Source organism: Mauremys reevesii, linkage group 8 (genome assembly GCF_016161935.1).
Source record: "Mauremys reevesii isolate NIE-2019 linkage group 8, ASM1616193v1, whole genome shotgun sequence".
In the NCBI taxonomy this organism is placed as follows: Eukaryota; Metazoa; Chordata; order Testudines; family Geoemydidae; genus Mauremys; species Mauremys reevesii.
In genome coordinates, this window is record NC_052630.1 from 50,488,468 (window position 1) to 50,507,444 (window position 18,977).

Below are 18,977 nucleotides of genomic sequence, written 5' to 3' on the forward strand. Positions count from 1 at the left end.
TCCCAAACAGCTCCATGTGGCCAGCGTACTGGCTGGTGACTAGAAATCAGCACTTCCTGATTCTAGTTTTATTTTCAGTTCTGACTGCCATCACACCAATGGAAAATCATGCCCATAGCCAATGTTCATGTAGAATCTACAACCTACACTTTTGCAGCACACAGCCATTTGAAGAAGCCTGATGAGACATACAGAATTCGGACATTCCCACAAAGAGGATGCCCCCCCAGTCTGGGTTACATATCTGGAAGGAGATGGAACTAGAAGACTATTGGTATAGGGGTATTGCAACCAGACAGCTGGACTAACAGCCTAATCCTGGCCCCGATGAAGTCAACAAGAGCTTTGCTACTGACTTCAGTAGGACCAGGGTTTGGCCCTGAGCACTTACCTAACTCTCCATTTCTTCTCATCTTCACATTGGATATAGTCCTGCTATGTGAAAACACCCCTAGACACAACTCGGGTCCAGCCCCTGCAGGAACATCTGCTTTGGATTCTCAACCTCCATTCTCCCCCGCCCCCACCACCAACACACACACACACACACGCATACCTCTGCTGCGCCGCCTGCTCCGGGATGGGTCCGTATAAAACGTTAGCTGGGGGTCGTTGTCAGCCTCTGTCCCAGAATCTCCTTCGGGGTTTAGAAATGCTGAGCCAGCTACAATTAACAGGTGACAGAATCACTTCCAACAATTGCACGTCTTCCCCCCACCTCTGCCCCCATCATATCCACCTGCCATCTCTCGTTGTTGTTGTTACTTGCACTGCAGAAGTGCCAGAGATCAGGGCCTCATTGCGCCAGGTGCTGTACAAACGCACACTAGGAGTCAGCTCTTGCCCTGAAGAGCTTACCATCTAAATAGACAAGGGGTGAGAGGGGAAACAGAGGCACAGACACCTGCCCAGGTGACCCAACCTCAGGATCTTTTGAGCTCTGCCCACCGCTATCACCAATGCTGGTTCTTAAGAGGTCAGAGGATGTTGCTATGGGGAACACAAAGTGCTCCCTTCCCCTACAGAGGAAAATCATTAACTCTACCTTGGGGACCTGCCCTGTTTTCAGTCCCCTGCTATAGATGGACAACACTGCTATTTGTACTGGTAGAGCCTACTGCTGCCAGAAACTGGGGGACTGTGACTTTGCCTGCACACACCGGATTGAGTGGGAAGGCAAAATCCTTGATTCCATAAGGCCTAAGCTCCGCTGGTGAACAGAACTCCCCACTGCCTCCCCCAGCCCCAGGGAGTCACAGGGTACCTCGTGCTTTGTTATTGATCCGTTTCCGCTGGCTACTGGAAGTGTGAGACAACAGGGTAGCTTGCTGGTGGTTGGAGTCCACGGGGCTGGTAGCAATGATGTTATCCTTGTACTTGTTCATCAAAGACAGCTTGGCATTGTCGCTTCCTGAGCAGGAAGAATTTAAGGCAAAAACTTTCAGAGAAAAGACAAAAAAAGGAGGGAGAGAGAAAGAGAGAGAATTCATTCCTCAGGATCCAATTCCTTTCCCAGCATCTGGGGGAGAGCACTAGCGACACCTTGGATGGTGGCCCAGCCAGTGAAATTGACCAGGGTCCCTAGGGGGGGACAAGGGAGCAGGGGCTGAAACTGAGGTTTCTTCCACTCCAAAGGCGCATGGGCTGACAAAATTGGTTCAAACCAGGCTCTGGAGAGCCCCCTCCATTCCGACCAGCAGCATGGCCCCTACTGTAGCTCCACCAGCCCTGCCAATGCATTGCTACCAGGGTGAGATCCAACAAGCAAGGAGAAACTCCCTATCTGGCCTGCAGCATGGAGGAAGGGAAGAAATCACTTGGGAAGAGCCAGGGATGACAAGGAGGAAGGTTAAAGCTCGCCCCATCGAGAAAAACTACCTCTTAGGCTGGGTGTTGGAGAAGCCCCAATTCATTCAGCATCATCTTGATGAGTTCTCCAGAGCTCAGGTTGAGATTTTCAAAGCTGCATAAGAGATTTTCACTGCACAAACTGGGCTGGCAAATCCCTTAGGCAGATTTGAAAATCTCATCCTTAGACTTCCCAGGAATACAGTTTAGATTCCACCTACACAACCTGTAGCCACTTTGCAACCTGATTAGGGGACAACTATGTTGTCACTAGGTCTTGTGATCCAAGAGAAGTCCCATTTGCATCAAGGTGGTGTTGACACTGAAGACTACTGATGACAATGTAAACATCAACATTAACTATCTCATTGCTGATCATTTTTGTAAATGGACCCAGTAGTCTTGGGACTGTGGATGGAGCTTGGGGATGAGGACAGAATACCACCACATTTTTCCCCTTCCATCTGACCCCTTACTGAAACTTCTGTTCAGGGAGAAGGAAGGTGCAGGCACAGAGATTCTTGTGCTGGAATCAAGGCTCTGCATTTCAGGGCCACATCTTGTCTCTCCTATATCACATGCAGTGGAAGACGCGCTGCTAGATCTGGCTGCAAGGAGGCCCCGAGCCGTGGCTACAAGAATACCCAGGGGAACATACTCACTGCTGTCCCATGCGTAAGGGAACCCCAAATGAGGTTGCCCCACACGGCTCTGGGATCAAATCAAACTTGCACGGGAAAGGGGTGCAGAGGAGTATTCTGTGTATATGTATTCCACTGTAGCCCAATGCCAGCAATACACACAGGGAGAGGACTCGGTTTCAGTACTCAGCTGAGCCCACGCAAACAGAAACAGCAAAGCACATGGAGGGTAAACCATTCGTCCCCCAACCTGGCGTGAGATCCATGCCAGACTTCTCATTGCAGCCCTGCAGCGAATCCAACGTCCTCGTGACCTGGCTGGCAAAGTCCTCGCCGCCGTTCATGCACTCGCGCTGCAGGTGGTGACGCAGGTCAGTGATGTCGTACTCATAGCCGTCCAGGATGGGGGTCTCGCGGATGCTCAGCGTGCCGCTGGAGTTGTGGCCTTGCACGCGGGCATTGCGTAGGCTCTCCCGTCCGTGACCCCCAATCAGGACCGAGGGGATGTAGTGGATTTCGTTGGCCGCCTCTGCGCTGGCACTCTTCTGGGGCTGCGGCACCCGGCGCCGCTTGCACCAACGCCGGCGGGTGTAGAGGATCATCACTAGGCACAGGATGGAGAGTAGCAGGGCAATCATGCCCCCCTAGGGAAGGGAACAGAAGCAGGGCTCAGAGCCATGGCTGGAGGCAGCAGAAATGCAGCCAGCCTCTGGGAGGCAGAGCTACATGGACAGGGAGATCAGCAGCTTCCATTCCAGCTGGATGGCCAGGGCTGCAGGGAATGCATTGGCCAGGGGGAGCGGCAAAGGGGATTGGACGACTTTCCCCTCTCGCCCACTAGTCTGACTCCAGGCCAAGCTGAACGTCACGCCTGCTGCTGATACTATAGTTCGGGGTCTTATACACTTAAAAGGGCAGGTGTAAAAAAATGTAATCCCCAGGTTTCTTACAAGCCCTGCAACAAGCCCTGCAGCCACCGGGAGCTGTCACGTTTCCAAACGCAGCGTAACGGTGGGATCACAGGGAAATCCTACTATGCCACACTCCCAAGCAATCTCAGCAGATCGCCTTTCGTTATCAGACTGGGATCTCCAAGCACTTCACAAAGGGAGGGCAAAGCAGATGGGGAAAACTGAGCCTACCTGCACTGGCAGTGCCCATTTAAAACATAGGCCAGTTCCTTAGATGGTCTAATCATCATTGCCCCACTGAATGGAGCTATGACAATATACACCAGCTGAAGATCTGCCCTTGGGGCCAAAATCATGCCTGGTATAATCAGAAGCAGAATCCACTGGGAATTCCTTTCAATGGTAATTGTGCTTTCTTAGGCCAGGGCAAAATTGGGCTCTATATTTCCACGGAAACCCCACTGTTCCTGGCACAGGCAACACAGTCTGAATAATGCATGTGATAATGGAAGCCACTATGATTTTAGTCTCCTTCAAGCATGCCAGTGTAATGGAAACGGGACTGGAGAAGATGGAAGAGGCAGAGCACCATCAGGAAATCAGTGGTGTGGGATACACCTCCCTAATAAGTAACAGTTGTACGCAGCAGTTCTACCGTGCAGCTCAGCCAGGCACTTTCCAGAGGTTGGTCTATCCACTGGAGAGCTGGGGAGACGGCAGCAGGAAGAGGTGCAGAAACCTGCCTACGATCACACAGTGAGGCAACAGCAGAAACAGGGATAAAACCCGAGTCTCCTGACACCCGGTCTCCTGCTCTCGCTACTAGGTAATATTTAGCACTGATTGCCTGCTTTTCAGACAGCATTTCAGAAGGGCTCAGGCTTGGCCTCATTCTGCTTCACTGAAGCCAACGGTGAGGCAGGCCACCACTGAGCACTTCAGAAAATCCCACTCTATATAACTACTAGGAGTGCGTTACTTTGGTGCCCCAGAATACAGACCCTGCCCTCTAGAGCTTGCAGTCCAGTGTGACTGTAACAGTAGCTGCCACTCAAGAGCCCTCTTGTGGCTGGGGTGTCTCTGCAGCCTGTTTTCCCTTTCTTCAGGGCTCCTTAACCACACGCCACAGTCTCTCTCATCTGCTCACAGCCCTTCTTGGCACCTGGTTTCTTATTAACACAATGTTCCAAAACACAACAATAATCTTCCACCCAGCTTTAAGCTGCACACACTCCCTCCTCCGTGAGGTGTTACCCCTTCTCATTGTCTGGGCAGCTGGAGGAGAGGCAGGGTCTGGCCTGCCACCTTTGCCTTCTCCCAAAGGAAAAGCAAACCTTTCAGCTGGGACTTCTTACCCAGCCCCAACTCTCTTCCTCAGGGACCATGGCAGGAGACCCTCGCTCCCTCTCATTTCAGTCCGGAGCTCCCCTTCTAGCTCTGTCATCACTGAAATTCCACCTGACCCTTTTTAGCCCAGGCGCCCAGCCCCATCTCCTTAACTGGCTCAGGTGGGAGCACCGGCTCTGGCACAGAGGCGCTGGACCCACGTTAATCACAGGGGCCAGCCACCCTGTGGCATAGACACAGGATGTATAAGTGTAGGAAACAGGGGGAGACGGAGGGGGGGACACAGGGCCAACAGCACAAGATCATGATCCTTTCAGACATTAACACATTACACTGCCTGCCATCCCAATGAGACAACCCGCTACTTGAGCTAAAGGGGAACTCCCTTAACTACTGGTAGTAGTAGGTCCCCCAACCTTTCTGTGGAGAAGGTCAATGGGAGCAGAGTTGGGACTGGTTAAAGATTTCCTCCTGGCCCCATGGGAATGGACCTTGAATTTCTGTCACTCGCCTTAGCTGTTTGGGTGAAGTGAGGAAACATGGGGTAGTAGAGTGAGCTGGAACCCTGAACTTCCGGGTTCTGCTCCCAGCTCCCTCACTAACTCAGTGTCCGATCTCAGGCAAGCCACTTCCCTTCACTGTACTTCCTTTTCATCCCCTCATCTGTAAAACGAGGCTAGTGCATACTTGCTATGTATAATGTGCTGACTTGGAGTGAATGAATTCCCATGTGAACTGGAAGGTATCTTTTAGACTAAACCATTTGTGAGGGGGATTTGTGGTGGGGAATAATGTGAATGTCCATTTGGGGTCCTTTGCTCTATAGCGCTGTAAATTTTTGTGCAGCATCTAGAGTGCTGTGTAGGTGCTTTGTAAATGAGAATAAATACATCTAATCCCATTTATCCTCAGAGATGCCAGAGTAATTGTGGAGGGGTGGGGGGTGTTTTCTTGGCTCATTTGAAATGGAAGGAATTCTTGGCAAAAGAAAATAAAGAAAAGTCTCTGCATCACAACCCTGCATCAGCCAGGAGAGCCTGTGATCATCAAAATACAGAAAGTAGCATATAAATCACAAACCCCAAGAGCCTGGCTTCGCCTCATGGGGAGCGTCCATTCAAATGCAAGGGTAAGTTACTGAAAAAGAACCAAAACTGAAACTGTCCTTAAATCATGTTGATGTATTTTAGTATTAACTCATTTGGGGTGGTTGTTTTTTTTAAAGGAAACAGAATGTTCATGAAAAGAGTCCAGCTGCTGGCCCGGGGGAGTGAAATCCTGTATTTATAATCCACAGGACTGGTACAGAACAGAGAACTGATAGTGCAAACTCACCCATTCAATGGATCAATCTTAACACTGCCCAGGACAGATAAGACTGCAGTCTGTAGGTGCTGGTTAGACATTATGGCCTCAATTCAGCCAAGCCCTTTCACTTGACTTTATGCATGTGCTGAGTCCAGCCCCCTTCAACAAAACACGTCAGCCCATGCTTAGCTCCCATTGACTTCAAGGGAACCTAAAACATACGCTTAAAGTTAAGTGCAAGCTTTAAATGTTTTGCTGAATCAGGATGGTAGGGCCAAGCGGAGCCAGCTTTGAAGCAGTTACCTGAAAGCGAGGGAAACCAATCTTCTTTATATATTTCTTTTCATGTAGTCTTTGAAAGCAGAGATCAGATTTATTGTTGGCAAACGCCCCTACTGGCAACTTTTTCAGTGCCCATGCGGGGGAGGTGATATCTTTTATTGGACCAATATATCTGTCGGTGAAAGAGACAAGCTTTCGAGCTCTCACTGAGCCTTTCCTCAAGTCATGTTTCCGGCTGGTCTGAGCACTAGCACTACTGTCCCAGGGGCTCGTACAGAAATTAAGTGTGTGACTTAACAAAAGACTGGATTGCTATTGACATTACAATACAGCCTAGAGGGGCCAGCTGAGATCAGGGTCCCATTGCACTGTGTACTGTACGCACAGCAAGTGAAGCTGTGTCTGCATGGGGCAATTTTTACTGGCAGAATTTAACCAGTTTAATCATACTGGTATAACCATAGCGACAGAATCCTGTCGGTAAATCTCCCTGTATAGACAAGGCCTTCAAGCAGTCCCTGCCCCAAAATGCTTACAGTCTACCCACGTAAGCCAGACAAAGAGTCCACTGCTGCTGCAGCCCACAGATAAAGCTGGAGAGATATGAGCTCAATTTTGCTGACTGTGCCGGTCCTCTAAACCTTGCATGCCAAGAGCAAAAATAAATAAATGGGATCCAGCTAGCAGCTCCATGTCCATTCTTGGCCATTTTCCCTCTCCTCCTTTTTATGCAATAGGTGATCTTGATAAAATAAAATAATAACCATCATTTGCCCCATTAGGACAAAACATTAAGGGAATTATTGAATGAGCAACAGACGAAGCAGCTGGCAGAGTTCTCTAATGGCCATTATGTGTTAACCCTCTTTCATTCTCAGGATAATGGAGAAGTACTGACCCCTCCCTTCCTTTCAAAAAGAAAAATATCTGCAGATTAAGCAGAGGGGCCGCCACTTAGAGGGCACTGCGGTTAGCTTGGACGTATCAGTCTCTCTGGGTTCCGCTTACTATCCCCATATAGCCCTCACCATGTCATGTCATCACAAGGGTGGGCAACTGATCCCAGCAGAAGAGACATGGTATGGTGGTACTTAAATATGGCATCTGATTCCTGGGTGGTCAGTGTGGTTCTGAGTTACTCATTAGCAAGGACATAACCGGGACTCGCATTATGACACTTTTATGCTACACTGGCCCATAAAGTCTGGGGATCTGGCCAATGGAGAATATTCCCAGTGGGGGGGGAGAGGGGGAGCACAGAGCTGGCATAATGGATCTATGCCACCCCCTTGCAGGCCCTGGATCTATGCCACCCCCTTGCAGGGAGCATGGGAGAGACAAGGGGGCATAGCTGTAATGCCACTGCATGCTGGCTCTTCTCAGCTGCTGGAACTGTAATATGTTTAGTTGCATTATATCGTTAGGCCACTCACTGTGTTAGAGTTCAAATAGCATGTGGTCCCTGGTAAACCAGGGAAACAAAGCTGGAACTCAAGTTATGTGGAAGCCTGTTTGTTTATAACTGCCGTTGCAGTTGTTTCCTTAAATTAACATTTCCTGTTCAAGAAAGAGCTAACTTCATCTGACATGACATGAGCAGCCCATTGGGTTCCCTAACTTATGCCTGACAATTGGTAGAATCCTGGCTGGTTCAGAATTCAGGGAGAGAAAGATGGCATAAAGCAACATTTGCTCCTCCCCCACTTTCTGCAACAGTTGGAATTGAGAATCAGAACCCTGCACTCCTTTTCAGGTGGGTACAGGAATCCAGTTCCTACCAGTGAATCCAGATTCCACTCCAGGTGGGCATGGGAATCTAGTTCTAGTTTCATCTCTTTTCAGTGGCTATATCCAGACAGCAGAACAATGGTTGCTATAGAAATTCCTAAAATACGCAAAGCCTGAAGCGCCACTCAAATGCTGGCAATTTTAAAACACCCAGCCACAGGTCATAGAATCATAGAAGATTAGAGTTGGAAGAGATCTCAGGAGGTCATCTAGTCCAACCCCCTGCTCAAAGTATTCTCACAAGTGGCTCAAAGAAATGGACTCAGCTGCCCAGCACCACCACTCTTTGCAACACAGCTGAATTGAGAGGAAAAACACTCAAAATTCAGTTTTAGCACACCACATTATTCTGGTTCCTGGCACAAGACCCTTCCCTAGGGTGTAAAGATGTTTTCAGGATGAAATTAATTTGGGGGCAGGGACAAGGGGAAAATAAATATTTAATTTCACATGTTGGTGTAATCATCATCATCTGGCTTTCTTTCTGTTCATTTGGTAATAATAATTTCCTGGGCTCTTACACTCTTCAGTTTTCCACCCCGGAATTTATTTCACCCCAAATACAACGATGACCCGTAAGATGACGTAGCCTTAACTGGTCATTAGTTAATTCAAAGCACACCAGCAGGAGAAATGAAATGTTTTCAAAACATGCAAGGCCACTTCAGACTGGTTTTCCTGCAGAAACCCACCCAATCAAGGTCTAGCGTAGACACAAGGTTTTAAGTATTACATCATCAGAGCAAGCTTTCATTGGCTGATCCTGAGGGCGTGAACACTATTATTAAGCAATTGCTCATCATTAGCTTTTCAAAACAAACTGTTCTAAGGTTCACTCCATACCGGATTGGGAGGTCCTGTGCTGAGTATGAGAGTCCACATGACACTAAGCTGAGAGCCCACCAGACTCATTGCACCTGTGACCTAATTCATCCACAGGTGAGAAACTAAGACATTAGTTCCTCACTGTACTCCATCTGGTAGCTTTAACAATGGCCTCAGTGTAGAGGCTCTGGAATTTCCAGTCCAATTACGGACCAAATGATTCCCACAGAGAACCCCTGCATTGTGCCAGGTACTGATATACACTGTCTGGCTGTTGAACTAAAGTCTAGTTAACCAAAATATCCTGTGTCCAATTGCAATACAGAACATACGCCAGGCCTGTCGTGTGTATATGTGTACAAATATACATGCATGCACACGCATACACCACTCCGGGATCTTCTCATTCTCCAGCACAGAGACCCCAATCCCAGCAAAAGATTTAAGCACTTAACTTCAAATATGTAAATAGTCCCACTCACTTCAATGGGACGACCCCCGTGCTTAAAGTTAAGCATGTGCTTCAGTGCCTCTCTGGATCAGAACCTCGGCCTGCAGCCTGCTGCACAGGCCATTCATTGCATTACTGAGATGGCAACCCACAGCCCGGTCTGTTTGAAGGCACAGACTGACTCCTCCACTGAGCTGAAGCCCCATTTGGCCCAAGATTTTAGGGATCTCCAAGACCTGTGGACACAAACGGGGCCGTGCTGCACTCCGTTCCAGAGAGGCACGTGAGGAAAGGGAGCAAAGTGAAATACAGGGGCAAAGCCTGATGGCTAGGAGGCGAGTCACCAGGATCTGGAGTTCTCTCCCATCTGGGGCCAGATCATCAGCTGGTTTCAACTCGTTTATCTCCGCTAAAGTCCACAATTAGAGTGAAAGGATGGTCCAGTGGAGAGAGCACTGATCTGGGATTAAGGAGACCTAGATTGAATCCACAGATCACCCTTATATTTCCTCTGCTACCACGCTGCTTAGGAAGGCAGTGTAGTAACATGATGTACATTACTAAGGAGCCAGTGTATCCTAGTGGCTACATTGGAGTGGGACTCAAAAGACCTAGGTTCCAGTCCCAGGTCTGCCACCGACCGGCTAGTTGACCTCGAGCAAGTCACATCACCGTCCTGTGTCTCAGTTTTCACATCTAAAAAGGGGGATACTGACTCCCTTTGTGGAGTGCTTTGAGATCGACCAATGAAAAGTGCTACATAATAGCTAGCTATTACCACCACCTTGGGCAATCACAAAATCTACTCTATCAGCTCCCCAGTTGTAAAACCGGGATAAGGCTGTCGTGAACTGCTCAGATAGTACAGTGATGAGGGCCACGTACATAACTAGGTAAACAGACCAGAGTTCCCCTGATGTACATCAGCTGAGGCTCCAGCCCCTGTGTTGGGGACAATTTTCAACAGTTAACACACGGCCTTCTCGGCAAAAACAGACTAAATGTTTCCAGTTTGATTTTGCCGTTTATTAATTTTTCTCCCCTAATCAAGCACAAAAGATGGAGGAGACACTTGGCCTTGGGCTGCAATCTGGAAGAGATATTGACATTCTCATTAGGGCAGGCTTCATTAAACAGCCTGTAGCAAGCATCAGCAGCCCATTGTCTCCAGCTAATTATCTTCTGCTGGCAAAGGAATTGGTACGATTCTTCCCATCGTTAAAAAAATAATCCACCCCACAAACACTGATCTATACTTTTTCTTGTTCCCCTTTGGCTTCCATTGAATTCTCTTTCCTGAGCTTCTGTGGAGAAGAGGACATGAAGGCATCAGAGGGGGTGGGGGACATGCAATCTGCAATGTGCTCAAGGGGCTTGCACTGGTTATATTCCAAGCCCTGTGCACTCACACATGCTAAATCAAAGCCACCAGGCTGTGGTTCCTCTGCTGGTGTCATGAAAGCAGGGGTGACAAAGCACCAGAGGGAGAAAAGCGTAAAGGGAGGGTGGGATACCGTGCACAGGAAACAGATGTCAGGGACCACAGGCACTGTGGGGAACAAAATGGGAGGACTGTTGCATTTCTCTGATTTATGCAGGGTTTGGCCCATTGGATCAGATCACTGGTCCACATAGACAAGTCTGCTTCATACTTCGTGGGTCCAACCCTGGCCTATGGCCAAGCTAAGCCCAGTGGGACTGGTGAGCGATGGCTTTTTGCCTCCTGGATTCTCGAGCACCAGTGCAGTCCTTGGCACAAGCTAGAGCAGCCCCAGGAGCTAAGCTCACATACACCGCCTGCAATGGTTTCCTATGGAGTCATCCAATTGCCTAGCATAGCTGGAGTGCAATGTGCTCTGGCCACAACGCCTTTCCCCCACCCCACCCCATTCACAGATGGCCACACCCCTACACAGAGGGCTGCAAAGAGGGACAGCATAGAGATGCTCACCTGGCCCTCCACCTCTAGGCAATCTCCATTACAGCAAGGCTATTCCTTGGGTGGGTGAGTGAGGGGACAGATCTGTCGACTTTGCAGATCTTGCAGGCTCACAGAGCTGACGTAAATGAGCCAGAGGAAACACCAGATAGAGCTGGCTGGGAAATTGTTTTACCGTTCCATGAAGAGTTGAGGTATTTAAAAATGTTCCTCTCCCAAACTGGGATGAAAAGTCAAAACCTCAAAAAATTCTGCCAACTTAAAATCCAAAATATTTCCGGTTCCGGCCCCATTGAAACCTTTTGTTTCAATTTCAACCTTTTTTTCCTCCTTTTCTTTTAAACCTTTGTTTAAGTCTCCAGTTTACCAAGCATGTCATTCTACCACACGCCAGGTGGCTGGGGAGTGGCAGCGTCTCAATAGCCACTAGTGGTAACCAGCGCCACAACCACCACATCCACCCTCCAAGGACAGCTCAGCACACAGGCATTTCATGGAAAGGGGGGGAGGAAATTTTCAAAGGCTCAACATTCCCACTGAAAGTCAATGGAAGTTGGGTGCCTGTTGGGTGCCTTCCGCAGAGCGGAGACTGGCACCAGCCTTTGAAGGCGAGCCGGCACGTACCATGACGGAGATGTGAAGGATCCTTAGTTCCTCTTCCGCTGACTCAGTCTGAGGCTCTTCAGTGGGGTCAGCACCAGGCAGGCTGGGGGTGCCATCTTGGTGGTGGATGTGGAAGAGCAACGTGCCATTCTCCAGCCACTGCTGCCTCCAACGCACCAGGGGAATGTCTTCTGTGTTCCCCGAGATCTCTGGAAAAGGAAACAAGACTGATGCGTGAACATGGCTACAGTACAGAAAACCCACTGGAAATCCAGTCTACCTCTTTCTAGGGAATCAGTACAGGGCAAGTGACCTACTCCTGGCTGAGTGTACGTCAAGCAGGCTTCAGATTACACCCATCTCTCATCTCAGGATCACCACTGTCTGTTTCACTGCATGCTATCAATGGCCTTTATAATCCCAGAGGGTAAATACATGGCAGCTTCCCTCTTCCAAAACAGGGGTGCGCACTAGCTGCCAACTGCAGGTGGATTTACCAAGGGTAACTGCTGAGAAGCCAGTCAGTAACTGCTATCCAGGTTCATGGCAATTACCACATAAGCCCTATGACCTGACCACAGAGCCTTGCAAAGGATTTAAGAGTGTGATTAAATCCCTGAATGTCAATGGGAAGATGCAACAACTTATGTAGGGCTCAAAAGGCAAAATCTGGAGGTTTGTGTTAAAATAAAAGTAACATAAAATGGGTCCCTCCCTCCCCCCTTTTTATTAAATTTTGGGTGAATTCAGAATGTTATTGTCCACAGAAGGGAGGATCTGATGGGAGGGGACAGACAGGGCACAACACTAGGGACAGATTTTTAAAGTATTTAGGAGCTATTGATTTCAATGGGAATTAGGTGTCTAAATATGTTTTAAAACCTGGTCTTTTCCCCTTCTACATCAGTACACAGACCTAGCTGCTGCATGGGGTGGGGGCTCTTGGGTGTGGTGCAAACCAGTGACTGTCAGTCATTTCACCTCTTCCTTCTATCCAAATACACCCAGCAAAAATGGCAGCTTATAGCACAAAGGACATATAGCGCACCTCATTGTGGCAGCATAAAGTAATTGCTGGTCAAGATGCAAACCCCTGCCAATCCCAAGGTAAGTATCAGAGCCACTCAAACGCTCAGCTGCTCTACCTTCTAACAGAGGCTGACAAAGAGGCTAGATGGCCTAATTTTACCCACAGCTAACAGTGACTCTCCTTTACCTCCAAAAGGCTGTTACAGGAGCGGAAGGTTGTGATTTCTATTCCCTGGGCTGCTCCCGTGTGCTTTAGCTGGGAACTGTGCTTTCTGCATGCATGCAGCCATAGCAGGATGGATGAGTTTTAATCACGATTTAAATTAGCAAGCAGGAAACTACGATTTAACTCATTGATTTTAATCTTGTTTTCCATTTGTACTTTGTAATTATTTTCCAAGAGAAAATTTCATTTTCATTGGTTGGTAAAATCAACATGTTTTAATGGTTACAACCAAATATAGCCTTTGCACCAAATGTGGTGCTTATTTTTGCTAACGAGGGGGATACACTATGTCTATACACATTTACTTACGCAGGTACATAGCTTAACATGCATTTCTTATTTACTAGATAATGTTTTACTCGAGATTTGTATTAAGCTGCAGTTGGCTGGAAATCAGAATTCAAATTAAATGTGTACAAAACAGCATTTTTAAAAAGTTTTATTTAATTATTGAAGAACAATCTTAAATGTGCTGGATACATAAGAAAAAAACAATGCATTTCAAAACACATTTTGCATTTAAAAGTAACTGTTTTATTAAACAAAAGTATTAACTGCAATTAATTGACAGACTGTTTCTAGTCACCGGGGGCCAAAGTTTCAAAGGTATCCAGATACAGGTTTCAACAGTGTCTAAGCAGGTTAGTTTCCTAACTCCCATTAAATCAAGGGTAGTTAGGCACCTATATACATTTTCAGTGCCTATATACACCTTTCAAAATCTGGCCCCGTGTCCCTTCAAGTGGTTAGAATTAGCAGCCATCCTCTTCTCCCACCTGTTTTTTATTAATAGATTTGAAGAGAAAAACAAGCTTTCCTGTTTTTTCAGCTCCTAGTCGGTTTCTCAACAAATGAACCCGTCCAAATGAAGGAAATTAGCTAGCAGGTGCAGAGAGCCTAACTGAAATCTAAAGTAATTCAGGCAAAACCTTTTCTTGACAACAGAATCTGAAAGTACTTCCACTTGGAAAAATGAAAATACTAGCATTCACTCCATTGCAAAGACTGAAAATAATAGAGCTACTTGATACTGTGTGTGACATTTATAAAGCTTGAGTTGAAAAAAAAAAAGTTAAAAGATGTTTTCCACTGATTCTGCATAGAATTTAAAAAGCAGCACCCTTTATCTCATTAAAATTTGAGGAGGGCTCATTGATTCAGCACTGTTTTAATCATTTAAATTATTTTAATAGAACCTAGTAAGTTTCAGCCTTAATGAAGGTTGTCATGATTTCAAATTTAACAGGTAAAATAAACAAAACTTACATTTTAAAAATGCAATTTAAATAAAAACTGTGATTTTTTAAATTTTGTTTAAATGAGATTTTTTTCCACCCTGAGCCATAGAATTTCCTCTCTCTCTCTCTCTCATCTGCTTCACACAGAGCCATGCCAAAGGTAAAATACTCAGGAATGAGAAATATTACATGCTAGGAGACTCCTCTCCATTCTGACCTAACCACTTAAGCCAGTGCCTGTCCACATTACTGACTTGTCTTTCCCATCAAGCACATCAGGATTATGCTATGTGCAAGGATATCCTATGTGATCCTGCACTTGGTAAACACCTACCCCCTGCAGAAAGAAAATAGTTTGCTCCTTTTCAGCAAGGGTTTCCTCATCTGCTGGCTGTGTCTCCTCCTCACAAGTCCTGGGGTTAAAAGATGCTCAAAGAGTTTCTCAACCTGCCTCCAATTCCACTGCACCTCCATGTGAAAAACAGTGGGAGGGAAATGTACACTAAATTTTTTCAGTGTTCTCACAAAGTTCTGTGGCAAGGCACCTTCTCAGTCTCCCCAGCCTCTGCTGCTTTTAGCCCTGGTGAGTCAGGCTCGGGTAATTTGGTCCCCCTTGGGACACAGGGGAAGTCTGCTCCCTGTATCTCCACCAGTCCTGTTTAGAGTATTTTTACTCCCTTGTGGGAGAGAGTACTGCCTCTGCTCCTGGTGAGGCTCACTGTCTTGCTACTCCAACACTCCTGGCAGCAGGGCTCCTTCTCACTCTGCTCTCCTTCCTCCTAGGGAAGGGTTTAAAAAGGTCTCAGGCAGCCCTAAGTTGGAATCAGCTGATCCTAATTAACCTCAGGTAGCTCCCCCTCAGCTGATTCTAATTGCTACCTTGGTAACCCTTTCTCAGCTGAACCTGGTTGACCTGTAGTTGCCTCCCAGTTGATAAGGAGGAGGGCCTTTTAACCCTCTGGGACTGATCCGTACCCCTCCCTTGCAGCTGTCTGTCCTAAGTTTATCACAGTTCATCTTGAATTTGGTTCCAACTTTTTGGAGTATCCAAACCAGTTTATCTGCTCAGATTAAGAAGGGTTTTAATATGCTATGGACACCACTGATCCATGCCCCACCACTCCTGTCTGGCTTTATCCAAATATTATCTTCCTTCTATTCCTTCATCTACTGCTTTGTGCAACCAGCTGCCAGTCTGGGATGAACTGAACTCCTAAACCATGCCTCCATGTACCACTGGAAAGGGGAGAGTTGATAACAAGAGTGTGATAACTAATAAGTGTCATGGACCAGACCCATAGCTGGTGTTAAATGGGTGGAACTGCACCTGCTCATGCCAGCTGAGGATCTGGCCCCACAAAGCCTTACAACAGGATGGCAGAGTCAAGGTGTGGTAGGAAAGCAGTCGAAAAAACCACAGAAAGGGGCAAGAGTAATTTCAAGATCAAAGTTTGAAAGATATTGATGACAGTCCTGCTCCCTGTGTGACTTTCATTAGGCCTTGGAAGTGAAGCAATTAGCACTGGTATTAACTTCTAACACCTATGTTAAAAAATAGCCTGTCTGAGTCAAGGGTTAACAACAGTAGGGAAGACCACTAATTATCCTGTGAAGCGTTAGCCTGGTATCAAATGTGACCTGAGTCCTTAACATGTACAGGAACACCAGCCTCTAAACACCCCAGCTTGTCCTATAAACATAATGGCAGCAGCTGATTACTGCCCAGACCATCTGTGAAGGGAGAAACAAGAGGGGAGAGAAAGGAGGCAGGGCAAATGGAGTAGGAAGGGGAGAGAGGAAGAAGAAAGGCAAATTGAGGAGAGAAGCCAGGAGAAAGGGGTGGGGAGAGGAAGATCCAAGCTGAAGTCATGGGAGCCCCTTTGATTTATACCAGCTGAGAATCCGGCTCACCTAGCTCATTATCGCTCAGTTACCCCAGTGACCTCCGCACATCAAATAAAATGGGATAATATTTAAACTCTAAAATATGTATGAACAGATCACATTATCCATCGTAATGAGTAGGAGTCGTTCTAGAGAGAGAGAGCTAGCTCCTGAGAAGGGTCCTGTGCTGAGGCTGTAAGTCCCCCAGGGACAATCCTCCTAGCACCGGGGCGGGCAAACTTTTTGGCCTGAGGGCCACATCGGGTTTCGTAAATTGTATGGAGGGCCAGTTAGGGATGGGGGTGGTGGCCTGGCCCCCACCTCCTATCTGTCCCCTACCTCCTAGGACTTCTGCCCCATCCAAGCCCCCCTGTTCCCTGACAGCCCCTCTGGGACCCCTGCCTCATCCATACACCCCCGCTCCCTGTCCCCTGTCCCCTGACTGCCCCTGGACCTCCGCCACCCCATCCAACCCCCCTTCCCTCCTGACAGCCCCATCCAACCACCCCTTCTTCCTGTCCCCTGACCGCCCACGGAACCCCTGCCCCTGACTGCCCTCTGCCGCCCTATCCAACCACCCCTCCCTCCTGACAGCCCCCTAGGATCCCTGCCCCATCCAACCACCCCTTCTTCCTGTCCCCTGACCACCCCCGGAGCTCCGGCCCCTGACTGCTCCCTGCCGACTTATCCAACCCCCCTCCCTCCTGACTGCCCCCCCCAGGTACCCCTGCCCCCATTCAAGCCCGTTTCCCCCCCAACCACCATCCACACCCCCACACCCTGACCACATCCTCTATTCAACCCCCCTGCTCCCTGCCCCCCTTATCGCACTGCCTGGAGCACCTGGGGCTGGCAGCGCTACAGCCACACCACCTGGCTGGAGCCGGGCCACGCTGCTGCCACCACCACACAGCACAGAGATCGGGTCAGGCTGGGCTCTGCAGCTGTGCTGCCCCAGGAGCTCACAGCCCCGCCGCCCAGAGCATTGCGCCGGCGGCCGAGCGAACTGAGGCTGCGGGGGAGGGGGGACAGCAGGGGAGGGGCCGGGGGCTAGCCTCCCGGGCCGGGAGTTCGGGGGCCGGGCAAGACGGTCTTGTGGGGTGAATGTGGCCTGCAGGCCATAGTTTGCCCACCCCTGTCCTAGTATCTGAAGCCACAACGCCCTCACATCAGCTTCTGCTGCACATCCCTATGGCGCTGAATGGAGAAGCCACCATACAACACACTTGGGGTCAGCTGCAGCGGCTGCTGCATGAACAACTCCCATTAACGTCATTGGTTCGTAAGAGCAAAGGCTTCGAGATCAGGCCCTTGGGGTTCCTCTATGACCCTGTGCGGAAGCAGTGTTAATGAGGCCTCTCTCGGTGACTTAGTATTCCTTGGAGCTTGCTACTTTCTTCAGCATTCTTTTCTCCTTCTAGTTAACGCACCCAGCACTGAGAAGATATTTTTCTGTTGCACTGGCACACTCCTGGTCCTACTGAAGTCAAAGGGAATTCAAACATTGACCACTGTGACAGCAGAATTTGGCCCTAACCAAGGTAGGGAGTTTTCTGTGCGCATGTAACAGCAGCCTCGGAGAGATGGTGAATCTGCAGGGAAGCACGCAGAGAAGTTTTTCTGAACAGTGTTCTCTTCCTTCCCTATTTGAGCCTCCCTAGGAGATGAACAGGATTCCACAAAGCTAAGCCTGCAGCACATAATGGCTGTGAGGAGATTAGGAGCAAGGACTGTGCCATTGTGCCATGTCAGATAAAGCTAGGGTGACCAGATCACCCAGGTCAAATATCGGGACACGGGGGGGCGGGGCGGGGGCAGAGCAAAAAAAAAAAATCCCCCACCCCCGATTCCTCCTCCCTCCGCAAGCGCTGGAGGGAGGCCCGGGAGACTCAGGGGAGCACGGGGCCGGGGTGAGTGTGAGTCCAGCCTGGCCCCGAGCAGGCAGGACTCAGGCGCGGTATCTGGAGGGAGAGTACGGGGTGGCCTGCGGGGCCAGGCAGCGGCTGTTCTCCCCACCTGGGCAGCAGGACTCGGGAGCAGCCGCTGCTGCAGCTCCCACTGCCGCGGGGGGAGGAAGCGGCCGCTGGCCAAGCTCAGCAGCTGCGGCTCTGGCGCCCACGAGCCCCCCGAGCCCGGGCCTGCTGCGGGGACCCAGCGCGCACGCTGCGCATACCCAGCCCCTGGCCACTCGCGTCTGGGCTGGCTGCCCAGCTGGTGCAATCCTGCGGGCGGCCTCGGAGTGGGGGCAGCAGGCCCCAGCCCCCCGCATCCCGCTCGGGTCCTGCAGGGGAACGAACGGGACTGGGCTGCCGATGCCTCCGCCACGGGATTGCACCAGCTGGGCAGCCAGCCCAGACGCGACTGGCCAGGGGCTGAGCGCAGTGTGCGCGCTGCCCCGCAGCAGGCCCGGGCTCGGGGAGTTCGGGCCCGGGCACCAAAGCCGCAACTGCCGAGCGCCACGTGATTGGCCACTTCCTCCCCCCGCAGCAGTGGGAACTGCAGCAGCGGCTGCTCCGAGTCCCCTGCCCAGGTGGGGAGAACAGCCGCCACCTAGCCCCACGGGCCGCCCCCCTACTCTCCCTCCAGGTACCGCGCCCGAGTCCTGCCTGCTCGGGGCCAGGCCAGACTCACACTCACCCTGGCCCCGCACTCCCCTG

At 49.5% G+C, this 18,977-nt stretch overlaps 1 protein-coding gene across 9 annotated transcripts in view; it reads right to left on the minus strand.

Annotated features, from left to right (window-relative positions):
* ASTN1 (astrotactin 1) overlaps window positions 1–18,977 on the minus strand; it is a 218,813-nt gene that overhangs the window by 126,447 nt on the left and 73,389 nt on the right. For 7 of the 9 annotated variants that reach the window (XR_005583687.1, XM_039484738.1, XM_039484744.1 and 4 more), the window contains 4 exons: window positions 11,965–12,152; window positions 2,740–3,133; window positions 1,265–1,438; window positions 557–664 (listed from right to left, as the gene is read on the minus strand). Coding sequence is in view for 8 of the 9 variants with exons in the window: in XM_039484738.1 (XP_039340672.1) it covers window positions 557–664; window positions 1,265–1,438; window positions 2,740–3,133; window positions 11,965–12,152 (864 nt within the window). In the remaining variant the exon portion in view is untranslated. The remainder of the gene's footprint in view (window positions 1–556; window positions 665–1,264; window positions 1,439–2,739; window positions 3,134–11,964; window positions 12,153–18,977) is intronic. The other 2 variants (XM_039484739.1, XM_039484745.1) reach the window with 1 other exon arrangement.